Source organism: Myxine glutinosa, chromosome 2 (genome assembly GCF_964187855.1).
Source record: "Myxine glutinosa chromosome 2, kmMyxGlut1.1, whole genome shotgun sequence".
Classification (NCBI taxonomy): Eukaryota; Metazoa; Chordata; class Myxini; order Myxiniformes; family Myxinidae; genus Myxine; species Myxine glutinosa.
Window position 1 is genome coordinate 80977792 of NC_136262.1, and position 23499 is coordinate 81001290.

Sequence of the window (23499 nt, forward strand, 5' to 3'; positions counted from 1 at the left end):
CATTTTGAAAATCCAAAATGGCAGCTATGCAGCCATCTGTGCAAATGTAAACATTGATTTTCAGATTCCTGATGCTATAAGCTTCTCTAAAATATACTGGTTTGAATCTCCATGAAATTTGAACAAAAGTACATCGTGAACGTGACTATAATGCAATTAAGGATTCCACACAGGGTGAAACATTTTTAATGCTCTCATGTACTGGTAAGAATGACAAAGGCATTTTCATAAAATAGTGAAAAAACATTTGTTTTTAGGTAAACAGGGTGATACAGAATGGCCTAAAGGTATGCACACTCGCTTCTAAGCTGTTTGAATCCCGACCAACTGCAATCATCCCGGTGTTTCAGGGATATACAAGGAAACATACACAGAGGAAGAGGCCATTTGAACAAGCATGCTCGTGCTTTATCCACACCCCTATGATATGTACTAATTACCTCCGCCACCAAAGGTGGAAGGAGGTTATGTTTTCACCCCTGTCTGTCTGTCTGTTTGTTTGCTTGTGAACAAGATATCTCAAAAAGTTGTGGATGGATTCGGACGAAATTTGGCAGATGTAGTGTATGTGACGAGCACGAAATGATTAGATTTTGGTGAAGATCCGGATTTGGATCCGGCTAGTAGAATTTTTTAAGTGATTCTTCACCATTGGGACAAAGGGCCAAAACGATACATAGCAGGATATCTCAAAATGTTGTGGACAGATTTGGACGAAACTTGGTGGACAGGTTCGGTGTGTGACAAGAACGAATCGATTCAATTTTGGTGAAGATCCGGATCTGGATCCGGCTAGTAGAATCTTTAAAGTGATTCTTCACCATTGGGAGATATGACCAAAAACGATATACAGCAGGATATCTCAAAAAGTTGTCGACGGATGATTTTGAATAAATGTGATTCTGTATTGTGATTTTCTGGTCTACTCTGGGATACAAAATGTAAACTGTTCACCTGGCAGATGTTGTTAGATGTCTACTGATGTCTACTGAATGCCATTCTAGTTCTCTATGTACTAACCACATTCTTAACATCAAAGTTATGCAAATTTTAAGACATACAGTGTCTATAGAAACTCTACGCCCCCTTTCAAAATGTTCACCTTTTGTTTCCTTATAGCCTGCAATTAAAATGCATTTAATCAGACTTTTTCCACCTTTATTTACACACCGTAACCCACAAATTCCAACTGAAAAACAAATTCTACAAATTTCAGAAAATTAATTAAAAATACAAAACTAGAATATCTTGGTTGGATAAGTGTCCACCCCCCTTATAATAGCAATTGTAAATTAGCTCAGGTGTAACCAATCACCTTCAAAATCACACACCAAGTTAATTGGCCTTCATCTGTGTTAAATTGTAGTGATTTTGATTATTTCAGAATAAAATCAGCTGTTCCTATAGGTTTCCTCTGCTGGGTAGTGCATTTCATAGCAAAGACTCAACCATGAGCACAAAGGAGCTTTCAAAAGACCTCCGGGATAAAGTTGTGGAAAGGCACAGATCAGGGGATGGGTATAAAAATATTTCAAAGCCCTTGAATATCCCTTAGGGCACAGTCAAGACAATCATTAAGAAGTGGAAGATGAATGGTACCCCCAATACCCTGCCTAGATCAGGCCGTCCCTCCACACTGGATGACCAAGCAAGGAGGAGACTGATCAGAGAGGCCACCAATAGGACAATGGCAACTTTGAAAGAGATACAGGACTTTATGGCAAAGATTGGTCACTATGTGCATGTGACAACAATGTCCCAAGCACTCCACAAGTTTGGCCTGTACGGTAGGGTGGCAAGAAGGAAACTATTACTCAAAAAATCCCACCATGAGTCCCGTTTGATGTGTGCAAAAAAAAAACACTCTGGAAATTCTGAAGCCATGTGGCAAAAAGTTTTGTGGTCTGACGAAACCAAGATGGAACTTTTCGGCCTAAATGCAAAACGTTACATTTGGCGCAAACACTACACAGCACATCACCCAAAGAACACCATCCCTATGATGAAGCATCATTTTATAGGGATGTTTCTCATCAGCAGGGTCTAGGACACTTGTCAGGATAGAAGGAAAAATGGATGGAGCAAAATACAGAAAAATCCGAGAGGAAAACCTGCCTCCCTCTACAAGAAAGCTGAAATTGGGACGGACATTCACCTTTCAGCATGACAACGACCCGAAGCACAAAGCCAAAGCTAAACTGGAATGGCTAAGGAACAATAAGATAAATGTCCTTGAGTGGCCCAGTCAGAGCCCCAACCTAAATCAAATCGAAAATCTGTGGCACTACTTGAAGATTGCTGTCCTTCAACGCTCCCCATGCAACTTGACTGAGCTTGAACAGTTTTGGACAGAATAATGGGCAAATATTGCCCAATCAAGGTGTGCAAAGTTGGTAGAGACCTATCCCAACAGACTCACAGCTGTAATTGCTGTCAAAGGTGCCTCCACCAAGTATTAACTCAGGAGGGCAGACACATCCAACCTAAATATTCTAGTTTTGTATTTTTAACTGATTTTTTGAAATTTATAGAAGTTGTTTTTCACTTGGAAGTTGTGGGTTACGATGTGTAAATAAAGGTGTAAAAAATCTGATTTAATGCATTTTAATTTATTGCTACAAGGCAACAAAAGGTAGAAATTTTTAAAGGGTGTGTAGACTTTATATAGGCACAAAATATCAATTTTAATCTATATCTGTTTTAACATCAATCTGCAGGATACAGTATTTGGCAAGGATACTGGAATCAAATGGCCAACTCTTTCTGAAAGATACTGCGGGATCCTTAACATCCACAAACTAAATGCAGATGGGGCAATCAGCTTTATTTATCAGGGCACTCGTGGCACATGTATTCCCCTCTGAAAAATCAACAGTTTTCATTTATTTTTCATATCAGTGCAAATTTCACTTGGGTAGAGAGGTTCTTAGACTTCCCCTCAGGTTACCAGAATCAACAGCACAGTGAATTGAACCAGTAAGAACAGTTAAATAATTTCATCATAAAATCGTGGGTCCTAAAGCTCTAAAGCAATAAAATCCATGGAGCTGTATGAATCTTGAAAATATCTTCATTATCCATGGAACAATCTTAAAATCATAATTTAATAAGTAAACACGAGATGTGAGGAAGACTCGGACCGTGTGTGGAGACTGCTGTTCCTGGGGATCACATCGACATAAAATGATATGGTGTTGAGGCATTTCTTCTCAGAGTTCATCCCAGAACCATGCAGCTCCAGGAAAATGTGCATTTCAGAGAGAGTAGAAAACTGCCAGGAGCAGGATTGAGTTTGGTTGGGAAGAGTTATCTGGGTTGGGTCCTTGTCTGGTACTAGCCATTTTTGATGAAAACAGTCTGCAATAAGCAAGACAGATAGTTACACAGCTCCTCTGAATGCATATAGTCCCAATTGCACATCTAATCCAAAGCAAAGCAATTTAGCCTAGGTACTAGCACAAAGTGGCATCATCCCTTCAAAAAAACCCAGAAAGAATCCTCACATCATGCACTTTATATACATCAAACACAATTTGAAATACCGTAGTTTACAAATATTATACTGTATTAACTGAAAAAATTTCATCAACTGAAAGTTTTTAAGACTAAGTGTTGCCGTCATTTGAAAATGAGGTGCATGCTGCTGATCCTTCATGTATTAACCCTTCCTCGAAGCAAAAGTGCCTTGGAAGAAGGGTTTGTGTTCAAGACGTCAGAAGCATGCACGTCCTGCTTTCGCTCGGTGGCAAACATAGTCAATTTTAATTGACACGATCCGTTGTTTATCTTTTCCGCCAAGAAGACTGGACAATAGCATTCACAGAGATTAGTATTCCATTGTTCAATAAGTCACTTACATAGCTCTGCATTTGTTATCACACTGTTTTACCCCTCAAACAGGCTTAAGCATCAAAAATAAAGGACATGCGCCTGGATTGTCTGATGCGTGCACTTCTTGATTTTATTAATGTCTTATCACCTTACACACATGTGGAGGATTTCATGGTCAAATGTCCTATCCCCTAGATGGCAGCATTGCACTGTATGGAATTTTCACAAGCCACTAGGCAAAACTGAGTTTTGAAAAAAACATGTTGACAGACTCTTGTGACCGAGGCTAAACGGCCTTGAACAAACATTTCTTTCCTTTGCGCTTTCCATTACCATTGTCTTCAAAGCTGTTTATAGCTGGGTCTTATCCTGCCTCTCTCACTTTGTATAGAAAACAGGAATATCTGCATCTGGGAAAGGGAGTAGCCTCAAACTTTGGAAAACCCACAGGATGGCTTGAGGTGGGGGCTTTGAGTTTTCTTTGTCCTGAGAAGATATTTAAACCCGATGGCTGATGTGGCGTTTCAAGGAGTCTGTGTGCATTTTTGAAGCCTCAATGTTGTATACTGTTACAGTTTCAGACGTTACTTGCTTATACGTCCTGCTTACCGTTGCATCCTTGGGCACTACTGGCTTATGCGCTGACTCCTTCCATGCATGTTTCATTATCGATAATAAACCTCTTGTCAACAGTCCGAGTTCGTTTAGGAGCTTATTCCTGGAGTGGGGAAAGGGGCCTGAGCCCCGACAAGATTGACGACAAGGATGGGATCCAACCGGAGGGCGGAAAGACGGGGTCATTGCTCGAGGGCAGCAGGGTTCCGGGCGCCCAGTAAATGGTGAGAACTTTCTTGGTAGATTGGTATCTTCTGCTGCAGTTGAGTAAAATATCCTGTCTCAGCTGATCTCCGGCATGGATCCTGAACCAAAAAGGTAAAGGGGACGAACTGTGTGCAGAGGTTTGTTATAGATAGGGGGTAAGATTTAAATCGCTTGGGCCCGAGTGCTGGGGAGTGTTTCCAAGAGGCTGGGTTAACGGCCTGGACACTCAGATGCGTTGCGAGTGTTTATAAGGATGGCTGGGAAGCAGCCCACACTCGGATGCATGGAGCTCCGGTGGGAGTGTTGTGCGTGGACGTATTGCGAGGGTTTCAAAGATGCAGTCTTTAGAGAAAGGCTGGACACTCACATACGTGCCCCGAACATCCTGCTTGAAGGCCAAGGAGAAGGAGGCCGACTTGAGAGAAAGTCGGGATACTCTCCTTGGAGGAACTGAGGAACGGCAACACTCTACGGGTATCGCCGTTCATATATCAGTGAGGGGTTGGGGGGCAGATAAGGGGCACCCCCTTTTTAACATCACGGGTTGCGAAGAAAGGGAAGTAAGACCAGTAAAGATGGGTAATAGACAAGGAACATCTGGTGGCCCGAGCCTTCCGGACGATGGGCCAGCCGCAGGATCTATGAAGGGGATTTCATATATGTTAAAAAAGCATGGAGCAGTAGAATGCATGGACATGGGGAAGCAAAATTAACAGATTGGCCAGATCAATGGGAACAAGCGTTACGCCTTGGTCCCCCGTCGGCGAAGTGATGTGAGTTGACAAAGTGGAAGACGCAGAAAACATGCTATGATATGATATTTCACTCACAAGGTTCAGACATACATGGAGGCGGCCATCTTGGATTTTGACGTGGCGACCCAATTTTCTAGAGCGTTCTACCTTATGCCTAGATACACCCACACACCAGATTAGAAGTTGGTACTTCGCTTATTTTTCAAGATATTCATCTCACAAGGTTCAGACATACATGGTGGTGGCCATCTTGGATTTTGACGTGGCGACCCAATTTTAAACAGCCTTCTTGCTTGTGCCTAGATACACCCACACACCAGATTAGAAGTTGGGACTTCGCTTATTTTTCAAGATATTTCGCTCACAATGTTCAGATATATATATGGTGTCGGCCATTTTGGATTTTGACGTGGCGACCCAATTTTCAATAGCTTTCTTCCTTAGGCCGAGATACACCCACACACAAAATTAGAAGTTGGTACTTCGCTTATTTTTCAAGATATTCATCTCACAAGTTTCAGACATACATGGCGGCGGCCATCTTGGATTTTGACGTGGCGACCCCATTTTAAATAGCGTTCTTCCTTATGCCTAGATACACCCACACACCAGATTATAAGTTGGTACTTCGCTTATTTTTCAAGATATTCAGCTCACAATGTTCAGACATACATGGCATCAGACATACATGGCGGCGGCCATCTTGGATTTTGATGTGGGTTGCACCCACACACCAAATTCGAATGCGGTCCTTCGCTTACGCACGCACACATGCACGCCCGCACACACGCACGCACACATGCACGCCCGCACGGACGGACGGACACACGGACGGAGGGGAAAACCATAGTCCCCCTTTCGCTCCGCTGTGCGACGGGGGACAAAAAGGCTAGGTTGAGATGGAACCTTGAAAATGCTGCCGGCAGCACGATAGGTAATTAACCCCTTTTAGGACAAGAGATTAAGTCAGATCGGGCACTCAAAAATTAAAAGAGAGACTTTGTAGGCCAAAGGGGGGAAGGGTTCCAGGTGAGCAGCACTTGGGAATGGAGGAGTGTTCACAAGCAAAGACAGTGCTACACGGAGGAGGTCCCTCCCTATGAAGTCCCAATGAGGCATGAAGTCAGAGGAGGCCTCTCCAAGTCTGGGAACCAGGAATGGCCTGATATAATTGAGTGCCACGTGCACCAAGTGGGGGTTTGCGGCTGGGGAAAATGTTCCGCAAATACTGCTCACCAATTTGTTTATGGAAGGTGAAGAGGTCTTGTACATGTTGTATTTTGGGGTCATTGGTGTGTACTCATGCGTGAAGGTGTCTTCGTGAACTGCATTAATTTGCATATTGGATCCAGTGTTTTACTGTGTGAAGTGTGTGAAGTGTCAGCGCGATGGCTGTTTAACAGGTGTTGTATTGTTGTATTGTATCGTAGTAACAGGTGTGTCGAGATGGCACGTAGAGATAAAATGCAGGAATTTGGCTCGTATCTGCAGAAGAAGAGAGAACCCTGTTGCGTCAAATGCTAGGAGCCCAGGTAAATATGTGCTTGGATGTCCACGCATCGGGATGTGGCCACCTCGATGTGTGGAGGATTCGGGAAGCCATATGAGGGGGGGTTGAATATATAGTATGAGGTGTGGTGAACAGATTGGATATGTAGTAAGGGTGAATTGAATCCCAAAGGGGCGCAGATAGATCCATGCTGGGTGAAATAATTGATTGGAACGATGCAGCAATCGCAAGGAACGGAGTGCGGGGTCGTTTCCGTCTGCTTGGTGTGGAGTCGGACTGTTGGTTTCGACGTGGTTAGGGTCAATCGAGCGTTTGTGTTGGGAGAGGCGCTGGTACGTGTACATAACGTGTACACTGTGCTGGGAGCCTTGTGCTGCGTGAATTCTGGATATAGGTGCTGAGTTTGGAGAGACTGCATGGCGTCGCCATGCTCGGCATTCAGGTGTGCGGTGAGGGATCATCTGTGCAGGGTTGTTGGTTGTCTTGCACGGATGATTCACCTGTAGTGGGGAGCGCGTCCATTTAGTTGCTGTGTGTTTGGACCGGGGGGCGAGCGATCATTGTCCTGCCCGGACACTGAGTGGTGGCTTTGAAATAATTTCACGCGCACGCAGCGATCGCTGGCTGGACTTGTCAAAATAAAGTTGTGATCGGCTTTTTGAAGTTCCAAGTAGGATACGGAAATAGAAACGTGGCAAATCGGAGCCGTTGTTGGCCGGCAAGCATACGTAATTTGTAGATGGGCTGCAAGAACTTACGTACCAAAGTACTCTTGGAGAGAGGTATCGTGTGGAAGTGCGAACGTGCGCAAGTGTCTCTTTATGAGACAGGTGTGTGGGAGGTTCAAACAGTGCACATGCTGACCGACGCGGGGAAGCATGTGTGCACCGGTGAGGAAGGAGTGTAAATGATTGGCTGGAGGGATCACGTGGGTTGGAGACTCCACATCGAAAATGTTTGAATTCGTGTTTGTGTCTGAGGAGTTCGTGTTTGGAGGAAAGAAAATTAACACACAACTGTTGTATTGCCATATTCTGCACAACCAAGGGGTTGTTCATCCGATTATTAGGATTGTATTTAAGACTTTTCTTCCTCTAAAATATGGAGCGAGACATGTGTTGCTGAGTTTCATGATGTGAGATGTTAATTATCTCTAGGACTGTTCGGATCCAGGCACTGGAGCTGGATATTGCAGCTTGCTTTTAGAGAATAAGTAACGAGAACGTTGATTTGGCTCCACGGAGCCGGCTCGTTGTGATTGGGACATCCAGCCTGACGTCTATCTGAGGGATGGGTCACACATTGCTGGGTCGCCCTGCCTGCAAAACATGGGGCCAGGACAGTTTGTAATGGGGTCAGGGGGTCACACCCAGACTAGACCCCTGTCTGTCTGTCTGTGTCTGTCTGTGAGCAGGACATATCAAAAGGTTGTGACCAGACTCCCCCCCCCCCCCTTCTGACAAGACATTTTGAGACAGTTTAAGATTTCTACTCTGTAAGATTGAAGTTGAGGTAAACATGTGCATTCTAAACTGAGGGTGGACAAGATGACCTTCGAGTGCGATGTGTTCGTTGTTGAGATCATGATATGTTGTTCGGCCATAATTGTCAACTGCCATCCATGTCTGGGCATCGCCTGTAGGGTATATGTGGAAGGTGGATGAGCCACCTGTTGTGGTCACCTGCTGTGGGTGGATGTGGATTCGTGAAGTGAATGTCTACAACCTCCAGGCTAAAGCTATTAATCTGGGTCTACAATGAAGAGGATTGTAGGGGAGTGAAATGTTAATTGACAAAGTCGGTTTGAAGTGACCTGAAAAATGGTTTGTTTTAAAATTCAAAGTGCTTCCTGGCTTGTTTAGAGTTTCTGAAGGCCACAGCTCCCATACTGGGTCATGTGTTATGGCATGTACTGCTGATAAGGTTGAAGCTTGCAGCCCGGCGGGCAAAGCTGACTAAGCTGAAGGTTTGAGTTCTGCTTGTAGAAGAGGAGGTCGAGCAAGATGATCGTTAAGATTATAGTGTCGTTAAATATATCATTTATTTATGGTCGTGCAAGGGGTGGTAAAAACAGATTTTCGGCGTTTCCAACCGGATGTGGACTTCGGTTTAAGAATTTTCGGCTGGTTGGAATAAAACAATGTTAAGATTTACAAGATGAAGCCATTTGTGTCTGGGATTGTGGATTTTCAATGGTAAATATTTGATGAGTTAGGGAATGGTGGTGGTCAAGAAGCTGATTGGTGCTTCGTGGGATAGCAGAAGCACGGCATTGTTGCACTGTGTGAAAATGGCAGGTAAATGGGTGCCTGTGCTGATGGCACTGGACGCGGGGCACAGATAGATGGAGAGCCGTCGAGAGTCCAAGAAATCACGGCCAAATGGGTGTGCGGGGCACGTTTCCCTAGTCTCGTTTTAATAACAATGCGAGTAGAGATCAGGCGGCATGCTGGAGCATCCAGCTCCTCCAAGGGAGGCTGCGACGTGTTGAGCTGTGAACCACGTGATGTGTCGTGGCGTTATGGTGTTCAATATCACTCACTTTGTGTGTGTGTGACTGAGTCTGTGGTGTCACTGTGTTGGCATGCAATGCGAGAGTTCCCAGAAGGCAATTCAGAAAGTCCTCCAAATAGCTCATCATGTAACGACCAGCTTCGGTAGGGTTCAATATGGGGAATTTGTATATGTCTAGTGAGAGGGATTGAAAAGCAGTCAACGCGTAATCATACGCTACGAACCTAAATAGTGGAGATGAGAGTACACATGCGCGGGTACCTAGAGAGTACGAATGTGTGAAGTGGGAGAATGGCGCACCTGGACGGCTCTTTCCGATGGGTGCGGTTGGGCGGTTCTGGGTGGTGTGGTGTGTGACCCAGAGGGATAGCAACAACATACTTGGTTGCGTGTTCCGTTCTCGTCAAGAGCCTAATGTATGTCATTGTGGAGAGCAGGGAAAACACGGACTACTTATTCACGCATGCACACCATCGAGGTGAAATGGTAATGTACAAGGGATGCGCTCTCATCATTAGTGTCACCTAGCAACAGCATTGGTGATTGTGGGTGGAGCTGTGTGCACTGACTGCGGCATGAGTGTGTCACAGGTGAATTTGACTACCAGCTGTGATGTGGATGGGTAATATTTTTGCATTTTAAATGATTATTGAGATATTCAAATATGATGGTCCAGTAATGCAGGTGTATATAAGATTATGTGCTTCAGGCTTGAGTTGGAGGAACGAGACGACATTGCACGGATGGCAATGATGCAGAATGATAAACTGACAATCATGTTTACAAATGTTTGTGTTTACAATGATGATGTTTACGATGCAGGTCGGCAATGGAGCAGGTTAAAGTCTGGCATCGACATGGGGAGCCAGGGGGAGCCCTGCGCTCTCCAAGTCGCCTAAGGAGGGACGAAACGGCCCAGGCCGGCATCGGAGCAGGATGAGGAAGAAGCAGTGGGTTTCTCCTTTCCATTGGCAGGTACGGTGCAGAAACAGTTATCTAATGGATAGAGTGTGGCTAATGAGTCAATGTTTGGCAGATCACGCATTGTTAGATGATGGGGTGGAGATGCGAACAAATGATCATATAAAACAGAGTGGCATGTGACTTACTTTTAGCGGAGAAGGGGGAGGGGAGAAGGGGTGTTTACAAAATTGTGGAAGGTCGATGTTACATTTGGATTTGCAGACATGATGCAGGGAGTGCAACCAGCCATCAAGAAGATGAGGGAGATAAATGCCAATTTGGAGGATGGGGAGCAAAGATAGGCCATTGAATGAAGATTGCCGTGGGACTCCTAAATCCCGATCGTTGTTATTGGATGCTGGGAAGTTTTGATCCGTGTGTGTATCAGCAAGTTTTGCAATGAAGGTACAGGGGAACATCCCATGGTGATCTGGGGTCCGGAACCAAGAGGCACGAGGCATTACCGTACGTGGACTGCCACTCTCTTCACCCCTGCACGAGAACGGTTTGAGGGTTCAAGACCTGCCACCGCCCTCTTTCCACTCCACCCTGCCCTTACCCCTGACCCTGAGTTAGCTAAATCTGGCACAGCCGGCACAATAGACAATGGATTGAATCAAAGAGTTAATTACACAGACCATGCGTGAGCTGAGAACAGTTCTGGAGCAAGCTGAAGAGTCCGGCTCAAGCGAACGTGAGTGGAAAAAATTGTGTAATGTCGAACTTTAAGCCCAGTACCCCATGCGTGTTTCGGAAGAGCGAACTTGAAGATTACCCATTGCGCAAACCCTAAAGGGGAAAGCCTCGGGAAAGGGCGTCTTGGGTTTTTAATAAAGGCGATGATCGCCACCGCACCTCAATGTATTTCACTGCCGTGTACAACCCAGAGCTTTGCTAACACTTCACTTTTAGTAAAGGCAGACGCCTGCTATTAACCTGAGATTTGTTTTAAAGAAAACCCGTGGAGTAATGGGTTTCTGATTGCTTCTGGCATTTGTTTTCTGTACGGGAGACTTTGGTCCACCCACATTGTATTCATGTATTCAAATGATTTTTGCCTTCATTTCTCTGTAATCCTTTTAAATAGCCTCAAAATCATATGGTAAAAGCCAATATCTACTTATTTTAATTAATTGTATATGCTATGAAATAATCGTTTATATATATCTCTCTTAAACTGCATTTTACAGTCTTACACTTTTACAGTTTTTCAGTATCTCACTCTCTCTTTCCTTCTCTAGGTCTACCCAGATTATAAGAAGAGGGGGAGCATTGAGGTATTTGGCTTTCGTTTGTGATTCACCGACCCAGCTTCATGGAAGGGGGGCCTGGTCCTACCCCATTGCACGAGTGAGTTCCCTTGACGGAGATAGGGGTTCTTCACTTACCTACATGGGGTATAAGGTAATCGGGAATAAAGGAAAAATACTTCTATGGAATCGCTAGGGGGACAAAGGGTGATAATGAATCTCTTCTGTAAGATGTTTATTATCAAAGGGGAGAGTTTGTGGAGGATTTCATAGTCAAATATCCGATCCCCTAGATGGCAGCATTGCACTGCATGGCATTTTCACAAGCCACTAGGCAAAACTGAGTTTTGAAAATATACATGTTGACAGCCTCTTGTGACCGAGGCTAAACGGCCTGAAACAAACATTTCTTTCCATTGCACTTTCCATTACCATTATCTTCAAAGCTGTTTATAGCTGGGTCTTATCCTGCCTCTCTCACTTTTTATAGAAAACAGGAATAGGTGTGTCTGGGAAAGGGAGTAGCCTCAAACTTTTTGAAAACCCACAGGATAGCTTGAGGTGGGGGCTGTGAGTTTTCTTTTTCCTGAGAAGATATATAAACCCAACGGCTGGTGTGGCTTTTCAAGGAGTCTGTGTGCATTTTTGAAGCCTCAATGTTGTATACTGTTACAGTTTAAGACATTACTTGCTTTTCCGTCCTGATTACCATTGCATCCTTGGGCGCTACTGGCTTATGCGCTGACTCCTTCCATGCATGTTTCATTATCTATAAAAAAAAACCTCTTGTGAGCAGTCCGGGTTCCTCTAGTCTAGGAGCTTATTCCTGGAGTGGGGAAAGGGGCCTGAGCCCTGATACACACACACACACACACACACACACACACACACACACACACACACGTACACACACACACACGGATATACATACACATACACATACACACACACACATACACACACACACACGCACACGCACACACATGCACACACACATGTAACTGGTGTTTTATATAATCATTTTTTGACAAATGTATAGCTATAGATATTTGGAGGTGTTGCCACTTTTCATCTCGTCATCACAAATGCATCACATTATGTTTGTTTTATACATGAGCTGGCAAACTTCACGTTTCATTTTATGTACTCTTGCAGTACATAAAATGTACGTACATACAGTCACGTGAAAAAGTAAGTACACCCCATGTAAAGTTTTGACTTTTTCAACATATTTCAACATATGGCTATTTGATCTTCATTTCAACAATATTGATAGATAAAGGTGATATAATATAACAAATATCATGAAACATTTACATTTTGTAGTCCATTGTATAATTTAAATAAACATAAATGCAAATTTCTCATGTGGAAAAAGTAAGTACACCCCTCCATTTATTACTACTTCAAATACCTAAAATTAGAATCAGGTGCACCAGCTCAGGTGCAAATGATGAGAACATCGTTAGAGAGGATCTTGGAGGAACCTGTCTTATTTAAACCTCAGACATTTAGATTGGTTTGCTCTTTGTTGTTGAAGTGTGCGGCGTCACCATGCCGACATCAAAATAGCTCTCTGAGGCCTTCAGAAAGAAGGTTATAGATGCCTACGAGTCTGGGAAGGGATTTAAAAAGATCTCCAAACAATTTGAAATCAATCATTCGACTGTCCGGAAGATCATCTACAAGTGGAGAAGATTCCAAACAACTGCCAACTTGTTCAGGCCAGGCTGCCCCAGCAAGTTCAGCCCGAGAGCAGACCGCAAGATGCTGAAAGACGTCTCTAAGAACGCCAGAATGTCATCACGGGACCTACAGGTAGATCTTGCCACTGTTGATGTCAAAGTGCACGAGTCTACCATTAGAAAGAGGCTGCACAAATTTGATCTACATGGGAGGTGTGCCAGGAGGAAACCTTTGCTGTCCAGAAAGAACATCAGAGCAAGACTAAAGTTTGCCAATGAACACCTAGGCAAAGACCAGCACTTCTGGAACAATGTGCTCTGGACAGATGAGTCAAAGGTCGAGCTATTTGGCCACAGTTCCAGAAGACATGTTTGGCGAAAACCAAAGACAGCATTTGATCACAAGAACCTGATACCAACTGTAAAGCATGGTGGTGGAAATATTATGGTTTGGGGCAGCTTTGCTGCATCAGGGCCTGGGCAGCTCACCATCATAGAATCCACTATGAATTCTTCATTGTACCAGAGGGTGCTTGAGGATAATGTGAGGCCATCTGTCGGAAAGTTGAAGCTCAACTGAAGGTGGACCTTGCAACATGACAATGACCCGAAACATACCAGTAAATCTACCAAGGAATGGCTGAAAAGAAAGAAATGGAGGGTTTTGGAATGGTCAGGTCAAAGCCCAGATCTAAATCCCATCGAGATGTTGTGGGGGGGTTTGTAACGAGCTGTGCATGCAAGAAACCCCTCAAACATCGCACAGCTGAAAGAATTCTGCATGGAGGAGTGGGCTAAAATTTCTCCCAGTCAATGTCAGAGACTATTGGACAGTTATAAGAATCACCTACTTGAGGTTGTTTCTGCCAAAGGGGGCAATACCACCTATTAGAGCCAAGGGTGTACTTACTTTTTCCACATGCGAAATTTGCATTTATGTTTATTTAAATTATACAATGGACTACAAAATGTAAATGTTTCATGATATTTGTTATATTAAATCACCTTTATCTATCAATATTGTTGAAATGAAGATCAAATAGCTGTATGTTGAAATATGTTGAAAAAGTCAAAACTTTACATGGGGTGTACCTACTTTTTCACGTGACTGTACGTACATAACATACATACATAAAAATGTACGTACATACGTACGTACATAAAATTTTATGTACACTCAAATTATTTTGTACACAGCTCTTTTGAAATTTGTGAGACCATAAGGTTGCTCGCTCGGCTTGGGAAGGAAAATATTCTTACCAAAGTTGTGGTCTTCATTTCCATCCCCATCTACGTGAACATGACATTCAAATAGTCAGTGTCAAAAAAGGAAGAAAATTGTTCAAAATCCCAAAGCCCTGCATGGTGATATGAAAGGAAATAGTATGTGAAGAAAATAGCTCACAGCTAATAATGGAGATGGAGTTTGGGTCGATTTCTGGCAGTGCAACCATTTGCAGCAAACTCCTGTTTTGCATTATTGACAAAATGGTGTTTTGTAGATCCAGCTGAGTGTAGTTCTTTCTTGGTGATAATGTAAATGACTGTAAGGTGTCGGTGACCACACTGCCATTGCTGCAAAAATACACACAAAAAAACACGATTTTTAAGACAGGTCTGTGTTTGAAAATAAAGAACCCATGTATGTACCCAAATACTTGAGAATTATTACATAATAATAATTTAATGATAATAATTATATGGATTTATTTGGTCCACATTCCATGATTAATCATACTTATTGCACCTTTAAAAATACAAAAATCAAGGATACCTTATAACTACTTAAAATCTATATATCACTGAGGGAATGTGTGTATGTATGAAAGCGTGTGTGTGTGTGTGTGTGTGTGTGTGTGTGTGTGTGTGTGTGGTGTGTGTGTGTGTGTGTGTGTGTGTGTGTGTGTGTGTGTGTGTGTGTGAAAGAGAGGGATAGAATTGTAAGGAACAGAAATGAAAAAACGAGATGTGTGTGTGTGTGTGTGTGTGTGTGTGTGTGTTTGTGTGTGTGTGTGTGTGTGTGTGTGTGTGTGTGTGTGTGTGTGTGTGTGTGTGTGTGTGTGTGTGTGTGTGTGTGGCATGTTTTTGTGGAGTTCTACTGGAGCTCATGTGGAATGTGACACACCAAAATGATCGTCATGGTCTCCTGAGTTGATTAGGATAACTAACAACAAAGAATCCAGAAGAATTCCCCTTTTTTTTTTTAAACACACACCATGTTAACGTGCATAGAGCAGCTTAATAGGTCTTTACACCTCATGGCCTGGATGGAACATCGGGCCCACTAGTAACATACTTCGAAAGGTATGCCTACAACTTACATGGCGCATTTAAAATTTGTCAAAAAAAACATTCAAATTGTCAAATGAGGTCACCGTGCCTGCTCTCCTCACATGAAAAACGAACTTCCGTTGTAAAACCCCATGTCACAACTTTGATCCACCAAGAGATCGCATCAGAAAGGCCAATAAAGGCTGCAGGTAATGCATGGCTGAGCACAATTACATGAAGTGACTCATCTGTCAGGTCTTAGCCATGTCAGTTTAATTGATCACAGCTCATGTGGTGCTTCACGATCATCGAGTTGAGTCACAGTATTTATACATTTGAGTTGTGTTTTGTACATCTGCAAGTCCACCTTGTCAATAAACGACGATCTCAGTATTTTGGTGCATTTTGTATCAATGACAACATCTCGAATAGTGTTTTTATCACGTGTGCTTTGCGTGCTGCAATCTTTACCGCCGCATACTTCCCTTTTGCTTCATTTTTTTTCATCGGGCTGTGAATTTCAAGTGGTATTTGCAAAAAACACAACTTTGACATCAAGTTAGACGAATAACTAAAATTAAAACAAGTACAAATACATTCAAAGTACACCACCCCCATGCCAAATAAATAAAAAACATCCTCCAAGAAAGAAAACAAGAAAACAACCAGAGTGAAAACTGAGTACTCCTTTCAGTGCGCGTCATCGCCGGCCCCCTTCATTGCCGGCGATGACGTCATGCAGCGCCTGGAAATGGTATAGGACAGGAGCGGTGTACAATTTTTTTTTTTAATCACGTTGCAAATCTGCAACCACAACACACAAAGGGTTAAAACCCTGCTTTTGATTCCTATCAACCCGTTTTTTGTCGCCTTCAACTTGCCATGTATATGCTACATATATGTGTGTGTATCGTGTATGTGTATGTATGTATGCATGTATGTATGTACGCACGTATGTATGTATACACACAAACACAAATGTATCATCTACTCCTCCCAGAGGATTGGATTTGACCAAGGAAGCTGAAACTGTCAGGGATTAATGAGGGTGTTGGAACCCATCTGTGGATCGGTCCCATCGGCCGATGGGTCTGACCCGTTTGCGGATCCGCAGATGGGTCGCCCATCGGCCGATGGGCGACCCATCTGTGGATGCACGAGAAATGACAATGCAGACCCATCGGCCGATGGGTCTGCGCCATCTGCGGATGTGTTGTTCACCTTGAAGGAATGTGTATGCATCAATGGTGGATGAGTATGTTTATTTGAACCTAAAAATAAGCAATTGATGTCATAAATGTTTATAAAGCAGTCCGTGACATGTGGTTTGTTTAAGATAATGTCGCTCCATTTAAAAACGCTCTCCATTGTTTATATAGCAATTCCTGGCATGCCTTAATCACCCCAAAGCTAAAGATGAAGGTGCGGCTTCGTAATCGGCGCATTGTCAATTATATAAACACAATAACGCATTATGTGATTCTATGAGGCCCTCAGTGCACAACAAACCACATGTCACGGACTGCTTTATAAACATTTATGACATCAATTGCTTATTTTTAGGTTCAAATAAACATACTCATCCACCATTGATGCATACACATTCCTTCAAGGTGAACAACACCCATCGGCCGATGGGTCTGCATTGTCATTTCTCGTGCATCCACAGATGGGTCGCCCATCGGCCGATGGGCGACCCATCTGCGGATCCGCAAACGGGTCAGACCCATCGGCCGATGGGACCGATCCACAGATGGGTTCCAACAAGGGCACCCTGAAGTTGTGCATGTGAAACTTTTGTTAGATTCCTCCAAGTTAGGGGAACTGTTAGGGGGTGCAGTGATGCAATTGAAATTATCTGAGTTATATAACAACAACTTATTGTATATACAGCATATATATATATATATATATATATATATACACACACACACATCAGCAGTACGCATGTTTTTGCTTCATATACGTAACATGGATTATTCTTTATATTTTCGGAAGCAATCGAGGCAGTGGTCTTTTGCCATAAGAACGTGTTGGACACTTGGAACAAGATCACCCATAGGGCAAGTGCAACTGATTTATGTACCCACAGGAAAAACTGACACAATTCCTGTGTTCACTAATTTAAAAGATAGCCGATATGGAGGTCTAATTCGAGAAATTGTAATAAAACAAAAGTTGCAGGGAATGGTCGATTTAGTAGGGGAAGATCTGTTCAGATCTTGAAAATATTGAATTCTTTGGCTGGAATTCCTGGAAAATAAAATGGATCGAGGAAATTTATTTTGGGAAATTATATTGTTTGCAGCAAAAATAAAATTGCAATTCAAACAAGTGCATCAAATGCCGAGAAAAAAGACAAAAGCAGCACAACCAGAAGAAGGTGGTGTTTCGTGTGCCGCCACCTGGCTGCTGGTTGTATCATTTCCATAAGAGAAAGAAACGACCACACAACAATGTTACACAGAATGAACGGAACATCCATTCATTCAAATTACTAGCATTGGGACCACTGAGTGATGAGACAATTGAGACACTACAGGAATGGTCGATACATGCAAGTTGTACGGTGCAAAGAAGAAGATACGGCTCAGGTACATTCTCCCGTGCAATTTGTTCTCAGCTGATTGCAACTAATCACGTATGTAGAATTTCTGCGTTTTATTAATGAACTAGGGCATTGCCCGTACGTGGGTGCCCGTTCCTTGCCAATGCCCGTACTATATATATATCTAAAATTATATCCCCCCCCCCTCTATTTACATGAAATGGTTTGGTCCATTCGCAACGACCACAGAACCCCCCCCCCCCCTCTATTTACATGCAATGGTTTGGTCCAAAGCGAACGGTTTGGTCCATTCGATGTGATTCGATGATTCGATGTGAATGGTTTGGTCCATTCGCAACGACCACAGAACCCCCCCCCCTCTATTTACATGAATGGTTTGGTCCATTCGCAAAGCCAAAGCGAACGACCACAGAACCCCCCCCTCTATTTACATGAATGGTTTGGTCCATTCGCAAAGCCAAAGCGAACGACCACAGAACCCCCCCCCCCCCCTCTATTTACATGAATGGTTTGGTCCATTCGCAACGGCAAAGCGAACGGCGAACGGCTAAATCGCCATAGCTCGGTAAGTACTTGTCCGATTAATTTCAAACCTTGAAAAGGCACATCCTCGGGTCCCCAGCAATATACCTGGCAAGTTTCAAGTATATCGGACCGGTAGTTGTCGAGAAACAGCGGTCACAGACAAACGTACAGACGTACAGACGTACAGAGATTACTGGAATTATAGATAGATTACTTTTTCTTTCCCTTTAGGCACAGTTGTACCTTCAACGGTTCCAAAACGATGTTGAGGACTCCGAAGATAAGGATGATGTTCCGCACAAGGTTTTCATGAACGATGACGACTATCACATGGATAGTGATGTGGACATAGAAAATGGAGATCTGGTTTGTTTGGATAATTCATTGAAGAAGACCAGAAGACCACTCCTTTTGCATCTTCAGATGCATCGGGCTGCCGAAGCAGTTTCCTAGGCTATTGGACACGATCCTTGATGGGTCGCCACTCCGACGCAGTAATTCAATGAATGACATTAATTAATTGACTAATAATTCGTTGAATGACATTATAAAAATTATTTTTCTTCATGCATTTCATTTTGTTTGTTTTTTTGTCAGGGGACTTTTGTCATCGGCTCTGCAGCACATGTCTGTCCTCGGTTAAGCCATGCCCTGCAGTCTGTCCTCGGTGTAGCAGCGCACTGGTCTGTCTTGGGTTTGCAGCACTTTTCTTTTAGGAAAACGTGGCTTCATATCCGTTCAAATTTTCAAATTCATAAATATGAAATCTTGAAGAACAGTTTTTCTCGATATGTGCCCCAAACTTTTACTTCTGCAGGTAGTTGAGTGCTACAAGTGTGATTTCTGATCCCTTCAGGCATAAGGGGCATTCTCATCCAAAAAAGTGCCGGATCAGAAATTTTCTTACGCTGCATTTTTGTTTCATACCATTAGAATGGAGCAGGTTGCAATAAAAATAAATTCTCGGCCTCAAATTTCTGATTAATACCCTTCGTGGACCCTAATCAGGGTCCTTCTTATATGCAAATGCTGGTGATTTTCATTTCCTACGCATATATTTTGTATTTAGTGTCCAATGTGGATGTTATGAAATAATAATCAGCCTCGCGTGCAAATATTTCCAAAATAGGGGTTTGAGGGTCTTTTTGAGGGTCTGCCACTTCCAAACGCCGGAAATGCGCAACTCAAGAAATGGGTTTTGTTGGATGTCAAGGTAATATAACACATCAAACCTTTCGGGCACGAGTTTATGATTAAATTCTGACCAGCTCTCGGCCTATTTGGCTCTGCAGGTTTACCCACTTTAAGAATTTACAAAATGTACCCAAAAGCCAAATTTTGTGTATCAAGGGTTACTGCAAATGTCAGAGGATTGTCATTTTGTGAAATTGCTGTAAACAAGTTGCAAAGAGGCAGCACAGGCTCATTAAACAAGGCCCACTGATGTGTTATAAGACATGACTTCATTTCTGGAAAACACACATCTGACTGAAAAGGAAGTCCAATCCAATTGTAATACACCTTCCAAAGCATATTGGTGGTTTCTCTTTTAATTGCCTTTTACAAGGGAAGTACTTTCATCATAACCATATACAATACTCTATACAGAGTATCAGTTCTGCCAAAGCAGTTTCTTGGCTAGGGTTACAATCCTGGATGACAAGATACTCAATGAGTGACCACAAAACTATTATTTGCCCAGGTTGCAGTGACCGTTAGGTCGACTCTTTGTGAAGGACACCGTGGGATCTTTAACGTCCACCAAATAATGCTGGCAGACGGCACACCAGTTTAACGCCCATCGAGGGATGGAACAACAAATTGATGCTTAGTCATGGCTGTGAAATACCAGGACGGCACTTTATAACTGGGTCGACATTGAAACCCAGGATAGACAGCTCAGAGGTGAGTGTGCATACATCGAGGCTATCATGCCAAAAAAGAAAAAACAATAAATCCAAGGTATGTATTTTTATTCCTGGCCTGATATTCTAACTGAATAATGTCCATGCTTGAATGATCAACTTTACTACCAGTACTAAGAGATTTTGTATGTAAGGTCTGAAGTTATGCAATGATTTATTATATGTAGCCTTACCGAAATGAAAGAACTTGGATGTTGGGCTTCAGCTGGTCCAATGTTGAGAGTCCGTAAGCACGTCTCAGCTGCACACACAATTACATATAGTTGATGCAATAATTTCTAATAAAAGATCATTCGTCGGGAGGCAAAAGTCATAAAAGGTCATTTTTACAATTGCTCAACACATGACATCATACTCATAACAGACATTAAAAGCTGTAGTGAGCTTCATCGAAAGGTAAATATAACTATGCTGGGGTAAATTTTCATTGAGTCCCTTGAGCAAATTATTTGCCAAGTCACATGGCACTACACAAATACTGAATGACAACTGGTAGTGTCATGTTACAACACAAAAGCAACAGTGAATAAAAAGGAAATTATCCTTTGACTAGAAATGCAGCAATACAGTGCAAACGTGGACCCATTCCTCAAGCGAGGTGTGCAGGGAACAGTCAAATATAAAGAGAATAACTAAAATGCAAAAAGAGTACCTGCGTGCTGAGGTTTTGGGCCAGGGTGGTGAAAGCAGGTGAAGTTGAGTTCAACAATTCGGGCTGAAATAGTTTGTTGGTGATGCTAAAGGAACAACGTAGGTACCTCAATTGTTCGGAAGCATTCTTATCCAAGGTACTCGGTGTGGACACTGCCGAAAAGGGAGTCAGTTGGTACATAGATTTATCACAGAAGGAAACGTGCATTTAATACTGCATCAAATAAAATAAATTATGTACAGTATTGACAAGTCTGGTATTGGCCTAGCGGTTAGGGTGCCGGCTTGGGATCCTAGGATCCTGGGTTTATTGGCCTAGCGATTAGGGTGCCGGCTTGGGATCCTAGGATCCTGGGTTTATTGGCCTAGCGATTAGGGTGCCGGCTTGGGATCCTAGGATCCTGGGTTTATTGGCCTAGCGATTAGGGTGCCGGCTTGGGATCCTAGGATCCTGGGTTTATTGGCCTAGCGATTAGGGTGCCGGCTTGGGATCCTAGGATCCTGGGTTTATTGGCCTAGCGGTTAGGGTGCCAGCTTGGGATCCTAGGACCATGGGCTTGAATCCCGGTCGATCGCTGAATTAACGCCAGGGGGGTTAACTCAGCCTGTCATCCCTCTGAGGTCGGCAAATTGAGTACCAGCTCACTGGTAATTCCCTGTGTGTCGCAAGAGGCGACTAACAGAGTTGGCGGCAGGAAGGGCATCCGGCCATAAAACATTGCTTCAAAAAAGGGACCAAGGTACCCAAAAAAGGCCAACCCCTGCTCCACGGGGAAAAATGGCCTCGAAAGGTGGTTCTTATTGACAAGTCTGTAGTCCAGCTCCAGTTTGGGGCAAAACCTTGGAATTACAGTTAAAGAAAGAAAAGTTTTTTTTCCAATGCAATCCATTCCATTGAAAACAAGAACGGCACTCAGTTGAGAGCATACCTGTGCCAGGCTGAACAGTTTACGTTTTGTATCCCAGGGATAGGCCTGATCTGGATTTGGACCTGAACCAAAATCTAATCACCTTGTTCTTGTCACCTAACGAACTCGTCCACTAAGTTTAGTCAAAACTCGTCCACAACCTTTTTAAATATCATGTTATATATTGCTTTTCACCTGATCTCTCAATGGTGTAGAATCACTTTTTAAAAATAATAACTCTCGTATCTGAATCAATATTCAGATCTTCACAAAAATGGAATCAATTGAGTCTTGTCAGACACCCAACCGGTCCACCAAGTTTCGTCCAAATCCATCCACAACTTTTTGAGATATCCTGTTATGTATCGTTTTTGGCCCAATCTCGCAATGGTGAAGAAGCACTTAAAAAATTCTACTGGCCGGATCCGAATCCGGATCTTCACCAACATCGAATCATTTAGTCCTTGTCACATGCGCTACCTCTCCGCCAAATGTCGTCCGAATCCGTCCACAACTTTTTGAGATATCTTGTTCACAGACAGACAGGGGTGAAAACATAGCCTCCATCCACCTTCGATGGCGGAGGTAGCCACAGTCTAACTGCAACTTAGTGCATAGGAAAGGGGAAATACCCTCAGAGATTTGCAACCTCTTCTCATTGCATGAAATACAAGGAAAAGGAAATTGACAATGACCGGTGTTTAGATACATTGTTTTCATTTTATGGAGAAGATATAGCCTCGGGATGTTAAGACAATCTTAAGGACAAAAAAACCTTTTTGTTATCTTGCAGATGCTACATAATTCGCCAGTCATCTATGAGACGTTTATGACTGGCATGAAGTCTTGCATAAAAAAGACCATTAGCCTCTAATGGAGAAATTGCGTTGGAGCAAAGCACCGAAGCAGTGAAAACTTCAAAAGTGCTCGAAGGATATTTCATAGAAAGCCTTAGTGAACCTTCAAATATGAATCTTCAACATCTCTGTTGTATAACCAACACATACCGATTGATTACCAGATCATCACAGCAAGAGCCGCAATGAGGATGACACCCCCACTAATCGCCGGGACAATCTAGCGACCGCACAGACGTTTTTTTGTAGCCATCTTCAGAGATAAGAGATTGATAGCCCAACTGCAACAAGTTATCATTTGTCAAGTCGACTTCACTCACCTATCCCACCCTCCTTCCTCCAACGGTGTTTTTTTCGGCTCCCATTTCTCAACAGTCGACACACCCACTGTGGTGTGCACGATTACAATCCAACCTGCGTTTACCTTTGTTATCCTCATGCTTTTTGAAAAATAAAAAACAGG

General features: G+C 43.1%; 1 protein-coding gene across 5 annotated transcripts in view; it reads right to left on the bottom strand.

Annotated features, from left to right (window-relative positions):
* Positions 1-23499, bottom strand: part of LOC137421656 (transmembrane protease serine 6-like) — a 112366-nt gene that overhangs the window by 53911 nt on the left and 34956 nt on the right. For all 5 annotated transcript variants that reach the window (XM_068107918.2, XM_068107917.2, XM_068107916.2 and 2 more), the window contains exons 3-7: positions 21273-21424; positions 20794-20861; positions 14736-14905; positions 14591-14620; positions 3141-3357 (exon numbers count right to left, since the gene is read on the bottom strand). In XM_068107918.2, coding sequence (XP_067964019.2) covers positions 3141-3357; positions 14591-14620; positions 14736-14905; positions 20794-20861; positions 21273-21424 — 637 coding nt within the window. The remainder of the gene's footprint in view (positions 1-3140; positions 3358-14590; positions 14621-14735; positions 14906-20793; positions 20862-21272; positions 21425-23499) is intronic.